This window comes from Meriones unguiculatus, chromosome X (genome assembly GCF_030254825.1).
Source record: "Meriones unguiculatus strain TT.TT164.6M chromosome X, Bangor_MerUng_6.1, whole genome shotgun sequence".
Taxonomy (NCBI): Eukaryota; Metazoa; Chordata; class Mammalia; order Rodentia; family Muridae; genus Meriones; species Meriones unguiculatus.
In genome coordinates this window covers 97,450,868-97,471,719 of record NC_083369.1, presented here as the reverse complement: position 1 = coordinate 97,471,719, position 20,852 = coordinate 97,450,868, and the positions used below count along the sequence as shown (strand labels likewise).

Genomic DNA, 20,852 nt, shown 5'->3' with positions numbered 1-20,852 from the left:
TTTACAAGAAAGCATTTTTATAAGTTTTATAAAGCAAAATTTAGTTTATGTTTTGGGAAAAGATGACAGACTACTCAATTTTATAACATAATAATAAATATTCATGTCAGTATCCTTAGAATATATGTACTATAACCTGACAAAAATGAAGTTCAATCATTTCAAAGTACCTTAGACTCGAGATTAGAATACCACAATGTCTTTCCTGAGGCACACTCATGTCCTCCACCCACTCACTCCACTTCTGGCATGAGTTCAAACCATATCACACCCAAGTTTCAGACTACTGTCTCTACCTACTAAAATGGCTCAGTACCTCAGGTAACCTAAGAACTTCTAGGATTGTTTCTGTCAAAAGACAAATTCAGTGTGAACTCTGCCCAGTTCATCCCAGTCTTTTTATGTGTTTTCGAGATAGGGTCTTACTATGTAACTCTATCTGTCCTAGATATATAGACCAGGCTGGCTTCAAACTTGTTATGATCCTCCTCACTGTGTTTCTTGAGTGCTGAGATTATGGTGTACACCCAATTATAGTCATGTATCCTAAGAATACAACAGATTAGCAGGAATTACCCCAAAATAGGAATTCTATTTTTCTCAACACACCAAACTGTTTTCCAATGCAAAATTTCTAATTAAAACAGGTTTATGTCTAAGAATTTTTTTGTTCTTTCAAAATATTGATACTTTATTTTGTTATTTTAAGAATAAATGTTTTAGCCAGGCGTGCTGGTGCAAGCCTGTAATCCCAGAACTAGGGGAGGGCATAGGGGCGACTTCTGCTCTTCTAGCTATTTCCTGCTGATAAGGGACATCGTCATTCTCAGGGTATAGCTGGTCCCCACCATCAGGGTCAATTGAAGGGTCATTGTCATCTCGGTCTGTGGGCAGAGGTTGATAATCCTGTAAGAGTAATTGATTAAGGGTTTGGTTAGAGAATTTTTACATTTGTTATTAGAGGAATGTAGAGAGGAAGTTAATTAAGCAGGGTGCAAAAAACAAAAGCAGAAAGACAAGCAGAGAGGTGTGAGGAAGGGCAGAATCCATTTCCATATGGTGTTCTCGAAGGCCCCAAAGCCTAGAGACCTCGAGCTTTTCCCTTCGCTTTTGTAGATCTGTCTGGAGTTGTTAGATTTTGTCATTTACTATACCCGACTGGTTGACATAAAACAGCATTCCTCCTGAAGGAAGATGCAAAGCCCACCTTCTTTAGCTGTGAGGAGATCCAATTCATGTAGGTTTTGAAGTACTTACTACTGTTGCCAGCGAGTCGATCTGTCCTTGGAGGGTTAGCATTGTCTGAGACACTTGCTGGAGGTACTGGATAAACTGGGAAGAAAGCTGATAATACAAAGTTAGTGAAGTGGCTAGTCCTGCTGTCCCAGTCCTGACAGCTGCTGTGATTCCTGCAACAGACAAGAGGGGCAAGCTACTAGGCAGCTGTTGAGTCCATGACCAGGATTGTTATTCTCTTGCAGTATGTGGATGATCTGCTGATAGCTGCGTCTGATGAGGAGACTTGCCTACAAGGAACAAAGGAGGTACTCAACAGTCTGGGGGAGCTTGGCTATCGAGCCTCTGCTAAAAAAGCCCAAATATGCAGGTCAGAAGTACAGCACCTCAGCCAAGTCTTAAAAGAAGGTGAAAGATGGTTGTCAGATGCCCAGAAGGAAACAGTCCTCAAGATTCTGAACCCCACAAATCAGAGACAAGTGTGGGAATTCCTGGGGTCAGCTGGATTCTGTAGGCTCTGGATACCGAATTTTGCGGAACTTGCTAAGCCACTTTATGAGGCCCCCAAAGAGCAGTCAGATGACTTCTCATGGATGGCTGAGTATCAGCAGGCCTTTGAAGCCATAAAAGGGGCATTGCTGTCAGCCTCAGCCCTCGGGTTGCCTGATGTTACCAAACCATTCCAACTGTTTATAGATGAAAAAAAAATAAATAAAAAGGAATAGCAAAGGGGGTCCTCATTTAGATGCTCGGACCATGGAGGAGACCAATAGCCTACTTATACAAGCTAGACTCAGTGGCAACCGGATAATGGCCCCCATGTCTCTGCATAATTGCTGTGGTAGCATTACTGGTCAAGGATGCTAACAAATTGACTCTAGGGAAGGACTTGGTTATAACAACCCCTCACGCCATTGAGGGAGTGCTGAAACAACCCCCAGATTGATGGCTGAGCAACACTTGCCTGACCCATTACCAAATACTGTTGCTGAATCTTCCTAGAGTCACTTTTCAGGTGCAGACTTCCTTGGATCCAGCCACTCTGCTGCCAGACCCAGATCTGGACGCCACCCTGCATGACTGCGCTGGGATCTTAGCCCATGTGCATGGTATCCGAGCCGATCTCCAAGATGCCCCCTGACCAACTTGGACAAGGCTTGGTTCACAGATGGAAGCAGCTTCGTCAGGGATGGAAAAAGGATGCAGGGGCTGCTGTGGTATCATTGACTGAGACTATATGGGCAGAGACCCTCCATCCTGGGACTTCGGCTCAGAAGGCTGAACGGATAGCATTAACTAAGGCATTGACTCTGGGAAAAGATCTAAACCTTAACGTGTATACTGACAGTCGATATACCTTTGCGACTGCACATGTGCATTGCGCCACTTACCGGGAGCGAGGCCTATTGACAGCTGAAGGGAAAACTATTAAAAACAAAGAAGAAATACTGGCATTATTAGAAGCTCTCTGGCTCACCAAAAGACTGGCTATCACATAGTGTCCAGGACATTAGAGGGGGTATATTCCAGTCTCCAGAGGCAACATAGGCGGACCAAATGGCAAAGGCAGTTGCATTAGAGATGGAGTCCATTCTTGCTCTGGTAGACCCTGGAGACCCAGTCCTCCTTAAGGAACATGACTATTCTCCAAAGGACATTGAATGGGCCAAAGGATTTCCCATGTCTCAATACTTAGATGGATGGTGGAGATCAACTAAAGGGAACTTAATACTCCCTGAAAGGCTGGGAGAGAAAACGTTAAGAAAAGCCATCACTCTTTCCATATGGGTATCCGGAGGATGTAAGATTTAATTAGACAATCAGGAGTTACTATTAAAAATACTAACTCCAAGATTGAGGTCATTCTTTCCAACTGCAAGGCATGCAAATCGACAAATGCTGTGCCCAACGGTAAAAATGCAGGTAAAACTGAGAGGTAAGAAACCAGGAGCTTACTGGGAAATAGACTTCACAGAAGTGAAGCCTGGTAGGGGCCATCGGTGGTACTGTTGACGACACCAACTGCCTTGAAGGTTGACGGGTGTTGCCACCTGGATCCACTACACCCACGCCAGAGCAGCTAGCCACTTAGAGACTAAGAAGGACTACACCAATCATCAGACAACATGGAAGGCATCAAAGGACCCCAAGAACCCACTCAAGCTCAAACCTGCCCGATCGTGAGACTGCTAATTGTATGTACTCTGCTTCCCTTAATAACTGCTTCTGCTCCTGCAAATCCATACCAGCCCCTCAACCTCACCTGGGAAATAATAGTTAAAGCCACTGGGGAAATCATTAACTCAACCTTCAGACTAGCCCCCAGAATTACCTCATGGCCCCAACTAGAATTTGATCTCTGTGACCTGGCACATATGTCAGGCACCTGGGACCACGACAACCCTGAAGAAGGATATGGCTGTGAATACCCTGGGTACGGGGCTAGCCTCCGGAACCATCGTTTCTATGTATGTCCTGGCCACGAAAAGACTAAATCATGGAGAGATAAGTGCGGGGGGGGGGGGGGCAGAACAATACTTCTGGGCAGCTGGGGATTCGAGAGCACAGGACACATTTGGTGGGAAGCTAATTGGAAGGATAGAATCACAGTACATAGGGGAGGCAACTATGGACCCGGTTATACCAGTATAACTGGTATATATACCATTATACTAGTAATAATGTCAACTATGCTGCTCTCTTTCCAGGGTCAGGAACGATATGGATAAAAGAAAACAAAAACAAAACAAAACAAAACAAACAAACAATGGAATAGGTGGCACATGTCATAGTCTCCAGCTATAGGAGGAACGCCCGGAGGCAGATGTAATCAAGTATCTGTCACCTTTACTGAATCTGGGAAACAAGTCACATGGGAACCAAGAAAAACATGGGGATTAAAGACATAGAGGGCAGGCTCCACCGCCTATGATCCAGGGTTACTTTTCACCATCTAGCTTTTCATAAATCATATCAAAGAACCAGATCAACAGGCAATAGGCCCCAATCCAGGTTTGAGGCCTAAAACCCAAAGCCCTCACACCCCTACCACAAGCCCCAGGGTCTTCACCAGGTCAACAAGCGAGTTTGACTACACCAGGGCCATAATAAGCAAGACTACGGCACTTGCAATGTCGGCAGGCCCCTACCTTGACAAGGAGCAGATCTGGACCCTTAATGCAGCAGACCTATTGGTTGATGAATGAGTTCAGGCCAGATCTACCAGAATCATGTTGGCTCTGTTACTCCCCTCAGCTCTCATACTATGAGGGCATTGCATTTGATGGGCAGATCTCTTACTCTCAAAGCCCACCAGACTGTAGCGGGTATGAGCCAATCAGGCGGGTTTAACTTTACAGGCTGTCTCAGGTACCAGTAGTGCATAGGCCCGATACCAGCCTCAGGGTCTTATGTAACAGAACCCTACAAGTCCCCTCAAATGATTCTCACCTGATTCCCTCTGAGCAAGGATGGTAGACATGTTCCACGGGACTAATACCCTGCATACATCCCAAAGTGCTAAATCAGACTGTGGGATACTGCATATTGGTACAGCTCATCCCTAGAATTACTTATCCTACAGATGAGGAGATGAATAAAACTCTTCTTGAGGCGACAATAACAGGAATGAGGAGGAAGAAGAGAGAGCCATTCATGCTGTCACTTTGACAATGCTATTGGGATTAGGACTAGCAGGTGCAGGGACTGGAATCTCCGCATTGGTGACTCAGAGCCATAGCTACAATAGCCTCAGAAGAGCTATAGACACAGATATTCAGAATTTGGAAAAACCCATCTCTCACTTGCAGGAGTCTTTGACTTCACTGGCAGAAGTTATGTTACAAAATAGGAGAGGTCTGGTCCTTTGATAAACCTGTCAGAGGTGGGGAATGAAGTAACTGAGGATGGCAGAGGTGGCTCCATTTTGTTTCTTAAACTTTATCTTAAGTTGACTGACCTTGGAGTGACTTGACCCCTACCTTTGGGTTTCAAGAAGGGCCACCTGGCCCTTCACCCTGAAGGTTGTCATGGATACCACAGAATGGGTAAACAGATAACTATAATCAGGCCTCCATCCCACAGGTTGTCAGGTTGTCATAAATGTCATAGAATGTGTTAGTGGGTCCTCCATTCCACCCAGCAGGCTATCATACAGATATCTTAGATATCTGTCAGTTTGGCTAGGTGGCTTGGAACAATTAGCCTAAAGGTCATCTCGATTGCTGAACCTCCCCCCCCCCAAAAAAAACACCCTTCCCTGTAATGCCAAGGCTTGGAAATCCCCGCCTGCCATTTTTCCCTTTAAAACCTCTGCCTCCCTGAGACTCGGGGCCTCACTTTCTAACCTGCTACATCAGGGAAGATTGGCAGCCTGAGCTTAAGCATGAATAAAGATCCTTGTATGATTTGCAACAGACTCTACTCCTAGTGGTCTTTTGGGGTCTCTCGAATTGGGCACAACAGTCTCACTGACGTAGCAGTAGAGAAGTGGGACCCCGAGCGAGCTCTGGGTGAGCAGGTTTTTAAAGGGAAAAACCAAAAGCAGGGGGTACATGCCTTGGCGTTACAGGATTGGATAAAAGTCACTGGTTCGAGGTGACCTTCTCTGAGGCACATAATCATAATTGCCTAAGGCATATAATCAAAATTGCTATTCTTTTAAACTATATCTAGAACGTTGGGAATAATTTTCCCAACCTATTCTCATTGATTGTTGCCAGGGAGGTTGTTTCTATTTCTCACTAAGTATTTATTCTGTGATATTTCTTGGAGGCTGTTGCTAGAAGAGTTGACTTTGTTTTCTGTCAAGTGCACATTCTGTGATATTTCCTGGTACCTGAGTTCAGTTCCCAGTCAAGATGGCTCCTCATTTCAAAATAGAGTCACCCAGGCTAACTTAAACTCTTCATTATCACCCTCAACTTGGGGAAGAAGAGCACAAGCGTGCAAACTCCTAACCAACCAGCAGGCAGACGATGGTAGACTTGAGTGCCACAAAGAATCAAGGTATTATTAGCAGTAGGGCATTGGGGTTGAAATGAGGTATCAAGGATTATAGTTTTATTACACTCTAAGGAATTTAGCATTCCTACAGAGTATGTCCTGGATAGCTTGAAACAGCTTGCCATGCCAAAGAGGGTGATATGAAAAAGGTAGAGGGCTGTTGCAACATCAGAGTTGGGGCAGTTAGTAAATGGTAAAGTAAGGTTACTTGACAGAGTCACCAGAGAAGCTGTCAGTGGTAGTACTGAGTTGGTCCCAGGTGGGACACACAGCCAGCAAGCTTTCAAGCAGCCTAGTTGGGTCACATTAAGGAGCTTATAGGCTGAGGTCAGAGTCTGTAGTAGGAGACAAAATGATAGGTTTGTATTATTTAGGAGGGGGGATGTCAGAGAGGTAATAACCTTAGATGCTGGAGCATGCTGGCAGAGTTGAAGAGCTCCCGAGTGGGGAGTGAGGATTGAAGTAATTAAAGCAGCCTGCTGGCAGAGTTGAACAGTTCCTGAGTAGGGAATGAAGATTGAAATAATTAAAGCAAGTCACATCAATATATGAAAGAAGTTCCAAGTGTCAAACTTGTTTTCTAAAACTACTGCCCTATAGCAGATATGGTCCAAGGTCACACAAAAAAGTTTTAAGGAACTTGTCCAAACTTACTCTTTTTTCTGTCTCAAGGTAAAGGCCAGGGTGAAAACTAGTTTTCGATAAATAACAAAGCAGCTTAACAAACAAACAAGCAGCTCTCCACACTTAGAGGAGTGTTTAATATGCCAGATAGGATCCTGTAGCTGAATGACCACAGAGTAATGGTGCCTAGCAACAGAAGGATTTTGTCATAATTGATAGGTAGGGTAGCTAGGAGGAGGAGAGAGGATGCTAGTGAGCTTGGGGTAAGGCGAATGGGTGGAGTAAAGGAGATAGAGGCACCCACTTTGGCTAAAAAGTCCTTCCCATTAAGGGAACTGGACAGGTTAGCATCACTAAAAAGGAATGAGACAAGGGAACACACCTGAAAATATAATTAAGTGGTGGAGTCTGGCAAGGCTGGCAAGGCTGTCCCCCTACCCCGACAATAGGGGAACTAGGAGAGGTTGGTCTCCAGTACTCCATTAGGAATAAGTAAGTGGCTCCGGTGTCCACAAAGAAGGAGATGGGCAGCTCCAATACCCATGGCTCCCTGCTAGTGATGACAGTGGTTGGGTCAAGGGAACCTGGGCACCTTCAGTCATCCATAGCCAGGCTTAGGATATAGGCTGGAAGGCTATCTGGGAGTGATGCCCCCATATCATGGGAGAAGTACCTGCAGGCAATACCCTAATGTCCCTCTTGGTGGCATTCAGGACGTGGCCTCGATGCCTTGAGGGAGTTGGCACAAAACAGGGACCAGTGACTCTTTCACCACTATAGAGTGAGAGTGGGTAGCAGGGCGGCTAATAGCTGTTGGTGGGGTGAAAGTGGGTGCCAAGGTGGGACAACTAGGACAGCCTGTTGCTGGGGAGGGGAGTTAGGGTTCTGGAGAAGCCAAAGAGGAAGAGGAGGAAATAGAGGAAGGGAAAGACACCAGAGTCTGGGAAGAAGCTGGGGGTTGAGAACAACAAAGTGGAGGTTCATCTGCAGGGTCAAAGGTAGAGAACTCGAGGTTGAGACTTTATAGCTAGAAGAAGTTAGGTAGGAAAACAGGAACAACAGAGAGAAGGTTTAGAGCGGAGAAGAGAGAAAGCTTGAACATAAAATATCTCCTTCCATTTACCAGATCGCTGACAGTAATTAAAAAGATCCCGTAAAATACTGGGATTTAATGTATCTTTAATCAGCCAATTTGAACTATTATCTAAGGAATATGTAGGCCAAGTTTTATTACGGAGACATATGAGCTAAGAGGCCTTTAACTCAGGCTCCATGTGCAGGGTTTTAAAATTCTCCAGAAGACATCCAAGTGGGGATGGTGGAGGAACAGAAGAATGGGCAGTTCCCTTTGGGAGGGTAGGAGTCAGTGATGTAGAGATGGTCCTACCTGATCCAACAGCTCATCAGCTTTGGCCAGAGACCAAGGTCACAGCTGCCATAGGAGACAGAGTTTACCTAGTGCTAGGATTTTCGTAGGCGAGTGTGAGGGGGAGAAACTATGCATGTAGAGGAAAAAAAATCTCTTCCAAGGGAAAGAGTAAGCCCTAAATGGAGGTCAGCAAAAAGGGTTAACTGTAGCCAATGAAGACCATGGTTGGGGGTACCTCTGCCTCAAAGTGTAGTGGGAAGTTGCCGGACACTGGAAGGTCAATTTTCCCTTACCCAGAGAAATGTTTAAGTCGACCAATGAGGGAAACTCACCAATCCAGCAGTGTTGAATGCAGCAGATAGCGATCTAGTTGCCGGAAACCACCATGCGGCGTGGATGCTGGAGGCACCTATTCCCAGACAAGTGCACCAATATTAGAATTTGCAAAAGAGTTACACAGTGGGTTCACAAATCATGCCACACAACTGGTTTCATGTGGGGGGAAGGGGTTACAGAGACGATGTCTGGGCAGGGCAGGAGAGAAAGAGAGAGAGGAGGGGTGGGCTTCAAGTTCTCTTATAAGGCGACACAGAGCATGCATAGGTGATTTGAAATGGTCCATAGGTGGTCCGTAGGTGGCCTTACAGATGCCCAATAACTAGTTTGTCAGGTCCCTCGGGGCTGGCTGTAGAAATGCCTGCTTATGGATCCAAACAAGTCCTAAATGTGAAAACATAAACTAGCACTATGTTCTTCTTCCAGTTTTTTTTTTCAGTCAATCCTACAAATAAGTTGGATATAGTGCTTGCTTCCCTTTCAAGGGTTAAAGCTGTAAAAAAAATAAATATATATAAGTTAGTGAACTATTGAGCCCAGGAATAAATTATAACCACTCTAGGCATGGTAATATTTGTAAGGATATTCCTTTTAGTAATATGCATAGTAAAATAATAGGTATGTTTGTGCTATATAACAACAACAAAACTAAAGGTAGTTTCAAAGCAATTTGAAGTGTTTAAATTCCTATCAGCGTAGATTATTTAAATGTTAATTATTTTGGCAGTCCTCAACAGGAAAATAACAAGTGAGACTGAATATTACTATCATTGGTAGTAACTAACACTTTTATGTACTCTATCAATGTTAGTGAATCCACGTAACATATTACAGAAAGACTGAACAAACACATTTTCAGTACCCCTTTACTATAGGAGAGAAAAATGATACAGACCATTGTCTATCTAATTAATTATGGAAGAATAAAAAAATTTCCACTGGGTATGGGATAATGTGCCTACAGTCCTAACTACTTGAAAAGTTAAGAGAGGGCTAACCTGGGCAACACAGATCCCATCTAAGGTTGCTGAGATGGCACGGTGGGTAAAAGCACTTGCTGCCAAACTTGATCTGAGTTTGAATTCTCAGGATTCACATAGTGGAGGTAAAAAGCAACTAGGGCAAGTTGTCCTCTGACCTCCATACACACAGTAGCAAAAAACCACATAGTAGCAAAAGCACAAGTACAACTGCAAGCATACGCACACACGCACCCACACACCTACACAAATAAATTTAAAATTTAAAAACTACAAGAGAGCTGGGCACAGTGGTACAAGACTGCATTCCCAGTACTTTGGGAGGAAGAGGCAGATGGATCTCTGTGAGTTCGAGACCAGCCTTGTCTACAAAGGGAGTCCAGGACATCCAAGGCCACAGAGAAAAACCCTGTCTCAAAACAAAAACAAATAAAACTGGGTGACGGTACACTCCTTTAATCCAGTGCTTGGAAGGCAGACAGATCTCTGAGTTCCAGGCCAGCCTGGTATACAAAGTGAGTCCAGAATAGCCAAGGCTACACAGAGAAAACCTGTCTCCAAAACAAAAACAAAAATAAAAACAAAAAAAACACCACACCTACAAGACTTGGTATGGTGGTGCATGTCTTTAATCCCAACACTTGGCAGATGGAGGTGAATCTCCATTGAGTTTGAGGCCTGGTCAACATAGAGAGTTCCTGGATAGCCAGTGCTATGTAATGCCGTCTCAAAAAATACATACATACATACATACTACAAAAGTTGAGCATCGTGGTACATGCCTATAACCCCAGCTCTCAAGAGACTAAGGCAGGGGGATTCCAAGTTTGAGAAACTTCTCTGTCCCCACCCCTAGACAAAGAACTACAGGCAACTAATGACAGCTGGGAGAAAAATTAGCCACTCCCAGAGAAAAGCCTCCTTATTGGATATCCATTCCAGAGATATCAACCTTGAAACCATTTATACATAAGCAAGAATATATATGTTCACATACATGCATGTATACATAAATGTATGTATATATGTATAGATATATGTAACAGTAACAAAGAAAAAGTGGCTATCAAATTGAGAGTAGGAACATTGGAGAGACTTGAAAGAGGGAAAATGGAAAGGGCTAGAAAAGAAAGGGAAGGGGAAAGTAATATAATTCTATTTCAATTTTTCAAAAGTGGAAATTTGTCAAGTGTGGTGACTCACAACACAACTTTAATCCCAGCACTCAGGAGGCAGATCTCTGTGAATTCAAGGCCAGAGTTCCACAACAACATGGACTATATAGAGAAAGAGATCCTGTCTCAAAACAACAAAAAACTAAAATAAAATAAAAAGTGAACATTAAAAAAGAAAATGGATAGAATTTAAAAAAAGAACATGTAAAGATCTCTGAACTATGAACAAAAAACAGAAAATAAAAATTCAATTCATGATAGTCAGTCATTGTAATAATAAAACAAATCAGTTGGGTTTTTCCGCTTTCATCTAAAAAAGTACAAAATGAAAAAATAAAACCACAAGAGCTGGTCATGGCAGTACATATTTCTAATACCAATACTTAAGAGACTAAGGACTGAGAGATGGCTCAATGGTTAAGAGCACTGTCTGCTCTTCCAAAGGACACAGGTTCAACTCCCAGCACCTACATGGCAGCTTACATCTCCGGTTCCAGGTTGTTTGACACCTTCACATCAATGCATATAAAATTAAATTAAATTTAAAAAAGAGACTAAGAGTTCAAAGTTTGAGACCAAACTGGCCAATATAAAAAAAATCTGTCCCTAACTAAAGTAAACCAATCCCTCACAAAAAGAACCCCACCCAAAACAACAGTAAAACTATGCTTTTCATACATGCTACAATAATCTAGATACTAAATAATTAAGATGAATAGATAACAGTATAAAATTTACATAAAGAAACCTAAGAGGAATTGATCCCATTTTTTGGTGATCAAAATATTCCATTTTGATCTTATTTATACATGTATGTTATTTTAAATATTGTTGATAACAATAAAAGTGATAGGAAAAAATTGCAATATTTTAACCAATTCTGGGGGAAAAAAAACATGAGCTGGAAAGAGGGCTCAGTGGTTAAGTGTACTTGTGGCCCTCATCTGACCTCCACAGGTATGCTACTGGTACACATACATACATACAAGTAAAACACTCATATACATGAAATAAAAAAAATCTATTTTAAAAGATTTATTTACTGTATATACAATGTTCTGTCTGCATGTGTGCCTGAACACCAGAAGAGGGAACTAGATCTCATTATGAATGGTTGGGAACCACCATGTGGTTGCTGGGAATTGAACTCAGAACTTCCAGACGGGAAGCCAGAGCTCTTAACCTCTGAGCCATCTCTCCATCCCATAAGATTAAATCTTAAGAAGTGAAAAAAAATTAGCAGGTGAATAAAGGTAAAACTCAGTGGTAAAATATATGCTTAGTACATATAAGACATGTACATGTTAGATCACCAACTCTCTCTCTCTCTCTCTCTCTCTCTCTCTCTCTCTCTCATTAGCATTTCAGGCATGGGAGAATTTGTCTATCTCTATTTCCCACACTAGAGAATAAAGTGAGTTGGGAGATCAGCCTAGAACTACATAGAAAGTCTGTATCTTAAAAAAAAAAATCTTTTAAGTCAAGTGTGGTACTTCATGGTTGTAATCCTAGTATGTGGAAGACTAAGGCAGGAGAACAATGTTAGTTTAAGGCCAGCCTGGACAACATAGTGAATTTCAGGCCACTTTAACCTACTGAGTGAGTCTTTGTCTCAAAAAACATTATAAATATAAAAAAATCATTTAACAAGCTTTAAGTTTGGTTTAGGATATTATAGTTTATCTGAGCCATTCTGAAATTGAAGGATGGGCCATTCTCAAATTCAAGGATAAGCCCTGTGAAACATGATGTTTGCAAAAAGCCAGAAGCTTTTTCTAGACTGATGGTTACTAGCAGCATGTTTTAAATCAGGCACATTCATAAGCCAATTTCATAAAAGTGATCTCATGTAGTTACTTCATCTAATTTCTGTCATCACAGTCATGTTATCTACACAATGGTGCACATATTATGTAACTATCATATGGACGTTAGATAAATTTTGCAAAACATTTGTCAATGCCTAAGACAGAGCAGGTATTTAATCTACTGTAGCTCCTTAAATTACGTTTACTGGTTAAGGGTAGAATCTGGGGCCAGATAATAGGTTCAAATGATTTAGGCAAGTTACTAACTCCTCTGTGTAATTTCTTTAAAGATCAAGTCAGGTAGGGGTTGGAGCATGGTTCAGCAGTTAAGAGTATTACTGTTCTTTCCAGAGGACCCAGGTTTAATTCCCAGTACCTCTATAGTAGCTCACAATCATCATTATTACCAGTTCTTGAGGATCCAATGACCTCTTCTGGACTCTACAGAAACAAGGCAGGCATCTAGTACACATATACATACAGGCAAAACAGCCACATAAAGAAAAAATTACAAATAAAAAAGAAAGTCAGTTAAAGGGCTTAGAATAGCAGCTGGAGATGGACAGAGGTGGTAGATGCCACTGAAGTCAGAGGGAGGGAGGGAGGCAGGGAGGGAGGCAGGGAGGGAGGGAGGAAGAAAGGAAGGAGGAGAAGGAGGGAGGGAGGAAGGAAGAAAGAAGGAAAGAAGAAAGAAAGAAAGAAAGAAAGAAAGAGAAAGAGAAAGAAAGAAAGAGAAAAGGAAGGAAGGAAGAAAAGGAAGGAAGAGAAAGAAAGAAAAAGAAAGAAAGACAAAAAGAAAGGAAATGAAGGAAGAGAAAGAGGAGAGAGAGAAAGAAAGACAAAAAGAAAGGAAATGAAGGAAGAGAAAGGAGAGAGAGAGAAAGAAAGAGAAAGAGAGAAAAAGAGACAGAGAAAGAGAGGAGAGAGAAAGGAGAGATAAAGAAAGAGAGAGAGAAGAGAAAGAAAAAGAAATAGGGAAAGAAAGAGAGAAAGGAAGGGAAAGAGAGAGAAAGAAAGAAACAGAGAGAAAGAGAGAGAAAAAGAGAGAGACAGAGAAAGAGAGGAGAAAGGAGAAAGAGAGGAGAGAAAGAGAAAGAAAGAAAACAAAATAAAGGAAGAGAAAAAGATTGAAAGAGAAAGAGAAAAAGAGAGGAAGAAAGGGAGAGAAAGAAAGGAGAGAGAAAGAAAAGAGAGAGTGGAGAGAGAGTAAAAGAGAAAGAAAAAGAAAAAGAGAAAGAAAGAGAAAGAGAGGAAAGAGAGAGAAAGAAAAAAGGAGCGAGAAAGAAAAAGAGAGAAACAGAAAGAGAACTAGAAGAAAGAGAGAGAGAGAAAGAGGGAAATTTAATGAGAGAAAGAAAGAAAACGAAATGAACAAAGAGAAAAAGATTGAAAGAAAGAGAAAAAGAGAGGGAGAGAAAGAGAAAAAGAGAGAAAGAAGAAAGGAGAAAGAGAGAAAGGGAGAGAAAGAAAGAGAGAAAGAGAGGAGAGAGAAAGAAAGAGGAAGAGAAAGAAAAAGAGAAAGAGAGAAGAGAAAGGAAGAGAAAGAGAATGAAAAAGAGAGAAAGAGCGAAAGAGAAAGGAGAAACAGAGAAAGAAAGAGAAAGAGAGTGAAAGAGAAAGAGAGAGGAAAGAGAAACAGAGAAAGAAAAAAGAGAGAGAAAAAGAGAGAAAGAAAGAAGAAAGGAGAGAGAAAGAGAAAAAGAGAAAGAAAGAGAGAAAGAAAAAGAAAGAGAGAAAGGGAAAAAGAAAGAAAGAAAAAGAGAGGAGAGAAAGAGAGAAATTAAGAGAGAAAGAAAGAAAAGAGCGAAACAGAGAAAGGGAGAGAAAGAAAGAGAATGAAAAAGAAAGAGGGAAAGAGAAAAATTAAGAGAGAAAGAAAAAGAGAAACAGAAAGAAAGAAAAAGAGAAAGAAAGAGGAAACGAGAAAAATTAAGACAGACAGAAAGAAAAAGATTGAAAAAGAGAGAGAAAGAAAGAAACAGGAAAGAGAGTGAAAGAGAGAAAGAAAGAGACAGAGAGAGAGAGAAAGAAAGAATAGCAATCAGAACATAGTAAGCACTATTTAAGTGTTTATTATTCCTAACATGCAAACAATTTAGGGGAAGGAAACTTACCATTTTTTTTTAAACAAGGAACTGGAATTTACTAACTAAAAATACAGTGAATTTCTTGATGCTCAAACAAAACTAAGAGTAGCCAAGCCACTTCTAGCAGTAAGAACTAATTAACTCTACACTGCCCAAGTACCATATCTCAAAGCTTAAAAGTATCTGTATTAACTCCCTCAGTAACAGAATAAAAATAACAGCCATTACCATGTGTTCAGTACCTACTGCATGTTGGCACAGTATTTCCTTGCAGAGACTAGACAGACAGACCCTAGGTTTGAGACAGAGCTCCACTTTCTGAAAGTTATTCCTGCTTCTGGTGCTGGTCATCCAAACCAGGGCTTAGCACAAAATTGGAGGAGGGGGGGCTCTCCCCACTTAATAACTTATGTGTATCTGATAACGTGAACATTGTTAGTGTTAAGGCACATGCTTCTGGGTTGCCTAGCAACCTATGATGTCATCATGTGTCATTGGCTGGGTGGCCACATCTGGCAGGGGTGGTTACCTTGCTCCTTAAAGAGACCAACCCACCATGTAGTCCCTCTCTTGGCCCCTCCTGCCTCTTGCCCTCTTGGATCCCAGCCCTCTCTCCTTTCTCTGTCAGAGTGCCCCTCTGTCTTTCCCCCATCATGTCCTGCTATCTCTCTCCTTTTTCTCTTCATCTCCTTCTAATACACCTTTCATATAAAATCTGTTGTGCACCTCACCAGTCATACAAACATAGCACTGTTGCGGGGTTATTTTGAAGACTAATTAGGATTTATTTGCATAACTTATCTTACAGTCCTTTCAACACCACCAGCAGCCAGCACCTCAGACTTAAGAAAACTTAAAACCTGATGGTGGCACACACTTGCTTGTAATTCTCACAGATGTAGAAGAAGACAGCTGCAAGAAGACAGCTGCAAGAAGACGGCTGCAAGTTAAAGGCCTGATCTATGTAGGGTATCAAGGGCTACAGTAAGAAATCGTCTAAAATGAAAGCTTGATCCTAAGTGAAGATATTGAGAGCAACACAGAACATATTCCAAACAAGCAGGACTCCAGGTCATTAAGAACAGTGTTAAGCTGGGCATGGTTTCGAGCTAGCACTTGGGAGGCAGAGGTATTTCTGTAAGGCCAACGTGCTGTACAAAGAGAGTCCAGGACAGCCAGGGCTACACGGAACCCTGTCTCAAAAAAAACAAAAACAAAACCAAAACAAAACCACAGTGTTTTTGCCTTAAGCCACAATGTCTAATATAACATGAGACAACATTTTTTTTTAGGGATCAAATGGCTATTAATTCACCCAACAACCTTAGTGAAAACTTCCTACAAACCATACATTGTGCTATATGCTAAAGCTACAGTGGTTGAGTCCTGCCCCTATAAAACTTGTTTACAAGGCTGAGGTTTTTGGCACATTGGTAAAGAGCTTACCTAGTAGGAACAAGGCCTTGGGTTCAACCCCAAGCATGGATTAAAAACAAAACAAAACAACAACAACAAAAAAAAACAGCAGGAAATGGTGGTGCAACACTTGGGAGGCAAGAGTCAAGGGGAATGTTACAAGCTCAAGGTTAGCCTGGTGGTCTGCATCACCTATTCCAGATCAGCCAGAGCTACATAGTAAGACCCTGCCTGAAAACATCAAAATAAAGTTTGTGTGAGTGGGACAATCAACAAGTAACCCGGTAGCTGCTAAATGTTACGACATTGATATTACATAAAACATAATATAACACCTGAGTAGTAGCAGGGGCAATAATCAGAATAAAGCAAGCTAAAGTAATGGGAGGCAGGAGCTTTGGGCGATTTTATCAAGCATCATCAGCAAGGTTGTGGGAAGGGAGTGGGGGAACTGCAGTTTGGCAGATTACAAAAAAGAACGCCAACTGGGGAAGAGGCAAGATAATCAGATGCTGCCTTGGAAAAAACTGTCCTTTAGCATAAAAACCAAATCCCTGTTTTAATAAAATTACCTGTAGCATCCAAGGGCATGGATTACCGAATCAAGTGTATCTGAATCCAAAGCCACGGGGGAAATGAGGCGCCTTTCCACTTTTCAGGTGGAAAATAGGCGTGATTTTCCCTACCTGGGCCGCAAGAGGATTCTACGCAGAAACTGCACATTCCCACAAATATCAATGATGGCATCTGCAGAATTAGTGGCAAAGCCCAGGCCTGAACATGCCCTCCCGTGCCGTCGTCTTGGGTGCTTAAGATCCTTTTTAGAGGCGCTTGGAGGCCAGCAAGCCCCAAAACTTCCAGAGCTGGGCGACTCTGGAGAAAACCCACCCCCCGCCTTCCCCGCGCCGGATCATTCCCTAAGCTGCCCTCCATCTGTTCCCACAGCGCGGCTGCCGGCCACAGAGGTCAAGCCTAGTGCCGTTTCCATCTTCCCGGGCTACACGGAGCCAGCGCTCTCTCCCACTCTCTCTCCCGCCCTCCTCGGATGGACTGCTCACCGCCCCCCCCCCCAAGCCCGCCCTTCCTTCCCGCCCGCCGCCCACGTGGGGACCACCAGGGAGACTCCAGGACTCCGTGACCGCCCCCGGCCCCCGGGCTTTCCCACCGCCCCCGCGCCCACTCCCCCGCGCCCCCCCTCGCGCCCACCCCCCGCGCCCACCCCCCCGCGCCCACCACCCCCCCCCGCGCCCACCACCCTCCCTCCCTTCCTTCGGCCCGCCCCTTGGACCCGCCTCTCCGCCTCCGTTATGAAGTCCGCTTGCTCACCACAATACTGGAACTGCGGGTCGCCGTGACGGAATCCGTGAACTGGCGGGAGAAAAGGCGACCTGAGGGGGAAGGCGGCAGAGAAGGTGCAACACCTCCAGGAAAGCCGTCAGATAAAGCCCTAACATTCCGCGTTGTCACCTGGGCAAGCGCTCAGGGAAAACGCCGGCCAGGCCCCGCCCCTCGGCCCGCCCAGCGGCGCCGCTGGCGGTTCTCCTGTGCGCCTCCACTGGCCAGGTGGCCGTGGGAATTTTCTTCTAGAAGAACCTTGTTCTGGCCATACTGCAGCCTCCAGCCCTTGTAGCATCCCAGAGGACCCCCAAATAATCGAACTTACCTCATTCCGCATTTTTCCCCCTCCTCATGACTCTAAACTGGTCATCAGCTCTTGCAGCTTCCATTCATTACCTTCCCCTTCCCTATGCCTACATGGTAGCTGGTTTCCATTTTCTTGATTTAGGCCCAGTTATTTCAAAAATCCTTACTTAGTTGTAAGAATTGAGATCTATAGCCCTCTAACAGCCAGATCTGGGTACGAATCCAAGAGGAAAATAAAATGACTGGTAACCTTATGAAAATAGATCCCAAGCTGGCTAAAGTAGTGTACGCCTGCAATCCGAGCACTCAGGGAGGCTGAGGCAGGAGGATCTTCGTGTGTTCGAGGCCAGCCTGGTCTACAAATCAGGTCCAAGACACCCAAGGCTACACAGAGACACCCTGTCTCGAAAAGAAAATTAGACCCCAAACTGCTTTTTCCATTTACATAAAATGAACACTTTAAGCCGGCAATGGTGACGAAGCTTAAATGCACAGCTACTAAGAAAGGAGGACTGCATGCATATTTGACCTACCCGGGAAGTTTAATAAGGTCTTGCTTCAAAATAAAATTTGATAAGGTGAAATAGGGATTGAGAAAGCCCTCTTGCCATCAACCTCTGAACTCCTCAAGCACCTGCACATGATGGCGGCACACACACACACACACACACACACACACACACACAAAGGAAAGAAATGCTGGTATTCGTGTGTTGCCAAGTAAGATGTCATTTCTTCCATGTTGAATTTTAGCCAGGTGTGGTGACACATACTGTGTCACAGAGGCCGAGGTAGGAGAGCTGTAATTGTGAATTCCAGGCAAGCCTGGGTTACAAAGTGAGACCCTGACTCAAAAACAACTAACTCACTAATGTTTGAAAAGATAAAAGATCCAGGAATATAATGCAGCAGTATTATATGTGGGCAGGAATATAATGCAGCAGTATTGTATTCGGGAGGCTCTAGGTTCAATCTTTTATACCACAAAAAGAACGAATGAACAAATAAATAGTAAAATGAGCACATTAACAGTACATGACCAGAACCGGGAATTAAAGGATTACACATGGATTTGTGTGAGCATACATATGGGACACAATATAAAGTACACAATAGATGGAAACTGGCTGTTATTGACATTTCTTTTGTCTCCAGAATTTCCTACATGGAATTTGTTTTATGGTCGAAGAAGTCCTTTGCCTTTTGTTCCTTTTTGTCATAGCTTTTTGGCTTAACTCCAAAGAAGTCACAGAAGAATACAGATGCTTCCTGTGTACTGTTTATCCCGGTTTCTCCATTGACTATAAAAAACATATTTAGCCAGGACTGGTAGTACATGCCTATAATCCCAGCACTTGGGAGGTAAAGGCAGGAGAATCAGGAATTCAATGCCAGCTACATGGTGAGTCTGAAGCCAACCTGGGCTATTTGAATGTCTCTCTCTCTCTCTCTCTCTCAAAACAAAACAAAACAAAACAAAACTTGAACACTTTCTTCTTTCTGCTGATATCCAATCAAGTGCCAGTCTTTTAGACTGTACCCCTAAACTCTATTTTCTGTCCATCTTATTCGTTTTTAGGATCTTTGCCAAAAAACACTTCAAAGCATTTTTCCTTACACACAAACTACACAATAGTCTCTCTGGCCTCCTCACCTCTGTTCTTTCCCTATTCCAAGCTATGCAGCGGACTGCCAGGGTCGCCTTCCTGAAGAACAGTTTGCTCTCTAGCTCACAAATTTAAGTGGCTTTGATCTGTCACACCCAGGTCTTTATTAAGACTTTCAAAGCCCTCCACAGTCTGGCTACATGCTTTTGGGCTTCAGGGACAAGGAAAATTTCAGATCAAGGTCTTGACCCAAACATAGTTTCTATGTTTTCTTTTGCCAAGTATGACACAGTCAAGTGAGCAGAGTTCACCGCAACCTCATCTGTAGTTTAGAGCTAACCACTAGAGAGAAACTTAGTGATGACAGACACAAAGGAGCTAAGAGTGAGAAATGTTAGTTACTCTTCTTTGACCAGCACACATTAATGTATATATATTGGACCATACATAATCTGAAAGTGCAATTTTTTGTGTTAATCTGAACTAAAAGTTTTTAAGGAAATAGGAATAGCAACTCCCTTGATTTGATTATTACATATCATACACATGTGCTGAATAATCTTACTGTACCCACAAATATGCACAATTAATAGTAATTAATTCTTTTAAATACCACTGACCACCATTATTAATATTTTATTTATTATTTTACTTTGATAGTGAAGATTAAACATGGTAGCCAAGGCTCTACTTTTGAGATATACTCTCAGCCCTCCTTTTACTCACTGAGCTGCATAGGCTCGTTTGAACTCACATTCAGCTCAAGTAGGTTTGTAGATATGTTTGCCTGTGTGTGATGCTGGGAATCAATCCCAGGGTCTCATACATGGTAGGCTCTGTCAGAGTGTCACAACCCTATCTCAGCTTCTAATCTTTTAAATAAGGAGCAGAGAAAAGGCTTAAAAAAACTTTACTTTTAAATGTAGGATTGAAAAATTACCATAAATGTAGTATTGGAAAACTATCTTATATAAATTATTGAATCCAGGTGTGGTGTTCTCTAATCCCAAAACTTCAGAGGTGGAGGCAAGAGATCACCAGCCTGTTCTGTAAGACTCTGTCAAAAGTTTTGACCATAGCAGTTAAGCTAAGCGTAGATTGATAGTATAAAGACCCTTATGCCCCAGCCTTCCAGGTGCTGGGATTACAAGTATGAGCCACTACACTCAGCTGTCAAAACATTTGACATAACATGGGAGTTGTGTCTTCCATGCCTGAAGTTAGAGACTTGCCTATGTGAGAACTGCTTTTGTGGTTTATAATATATTTCCGAGTTAGGGTGCGGTCAGACTTACTCCGAAGGAAGAATTGGGTAAAGCAGGATTGTACTGAGCCTTAGTCAAATTCCTTTTCCCCTCCTGGAGATCCAGTTGCACATGCAACATACTCCCTTACTCATGCCTCAAAGTCTTAGTGTCTCACTACTCTCCCAACTATGTCTAGCAGTAGTAGATGTATCCTACCTGCAGTTTGCTAAACAGTCAGTTTTCCAAGCAATTTTTAAATTATATATCAAATTCCATATATAAAAATGTCTGTCTTTCCTGAAGAGTGAATTTCCTAGAT

The 20,852-nt window shown here is 42.8% G+C and overlaps 1 protein-coding gene across 1 annotated transcript in view; it reads right to left on the bottom strand.

Annotated features, from left to right (window-relative positions):
- LOC110541481 (hypoxanthine-guanine phosphoribosyltransferase-like) overlaps nt 1-17,528 on the bottom strand; it is a 46,978-nt gene extending 29,450 nt beyond the window's left edge. The window contains exon 1 of the mRNA XM_060374671.1: nt 17,362-17,528. Coding sequence (XP_060230654.1) covers nt 17,362-17,489 — 128 coding nt within the window. The 5' untranslated portion in view covers nt 17,490-17,528. The remainder of the gene's footprint in view (nt 1-17,361) is intronic.
- Nucleotides 17,529-20,852: the final 3,324 nt, after the last annotated feature.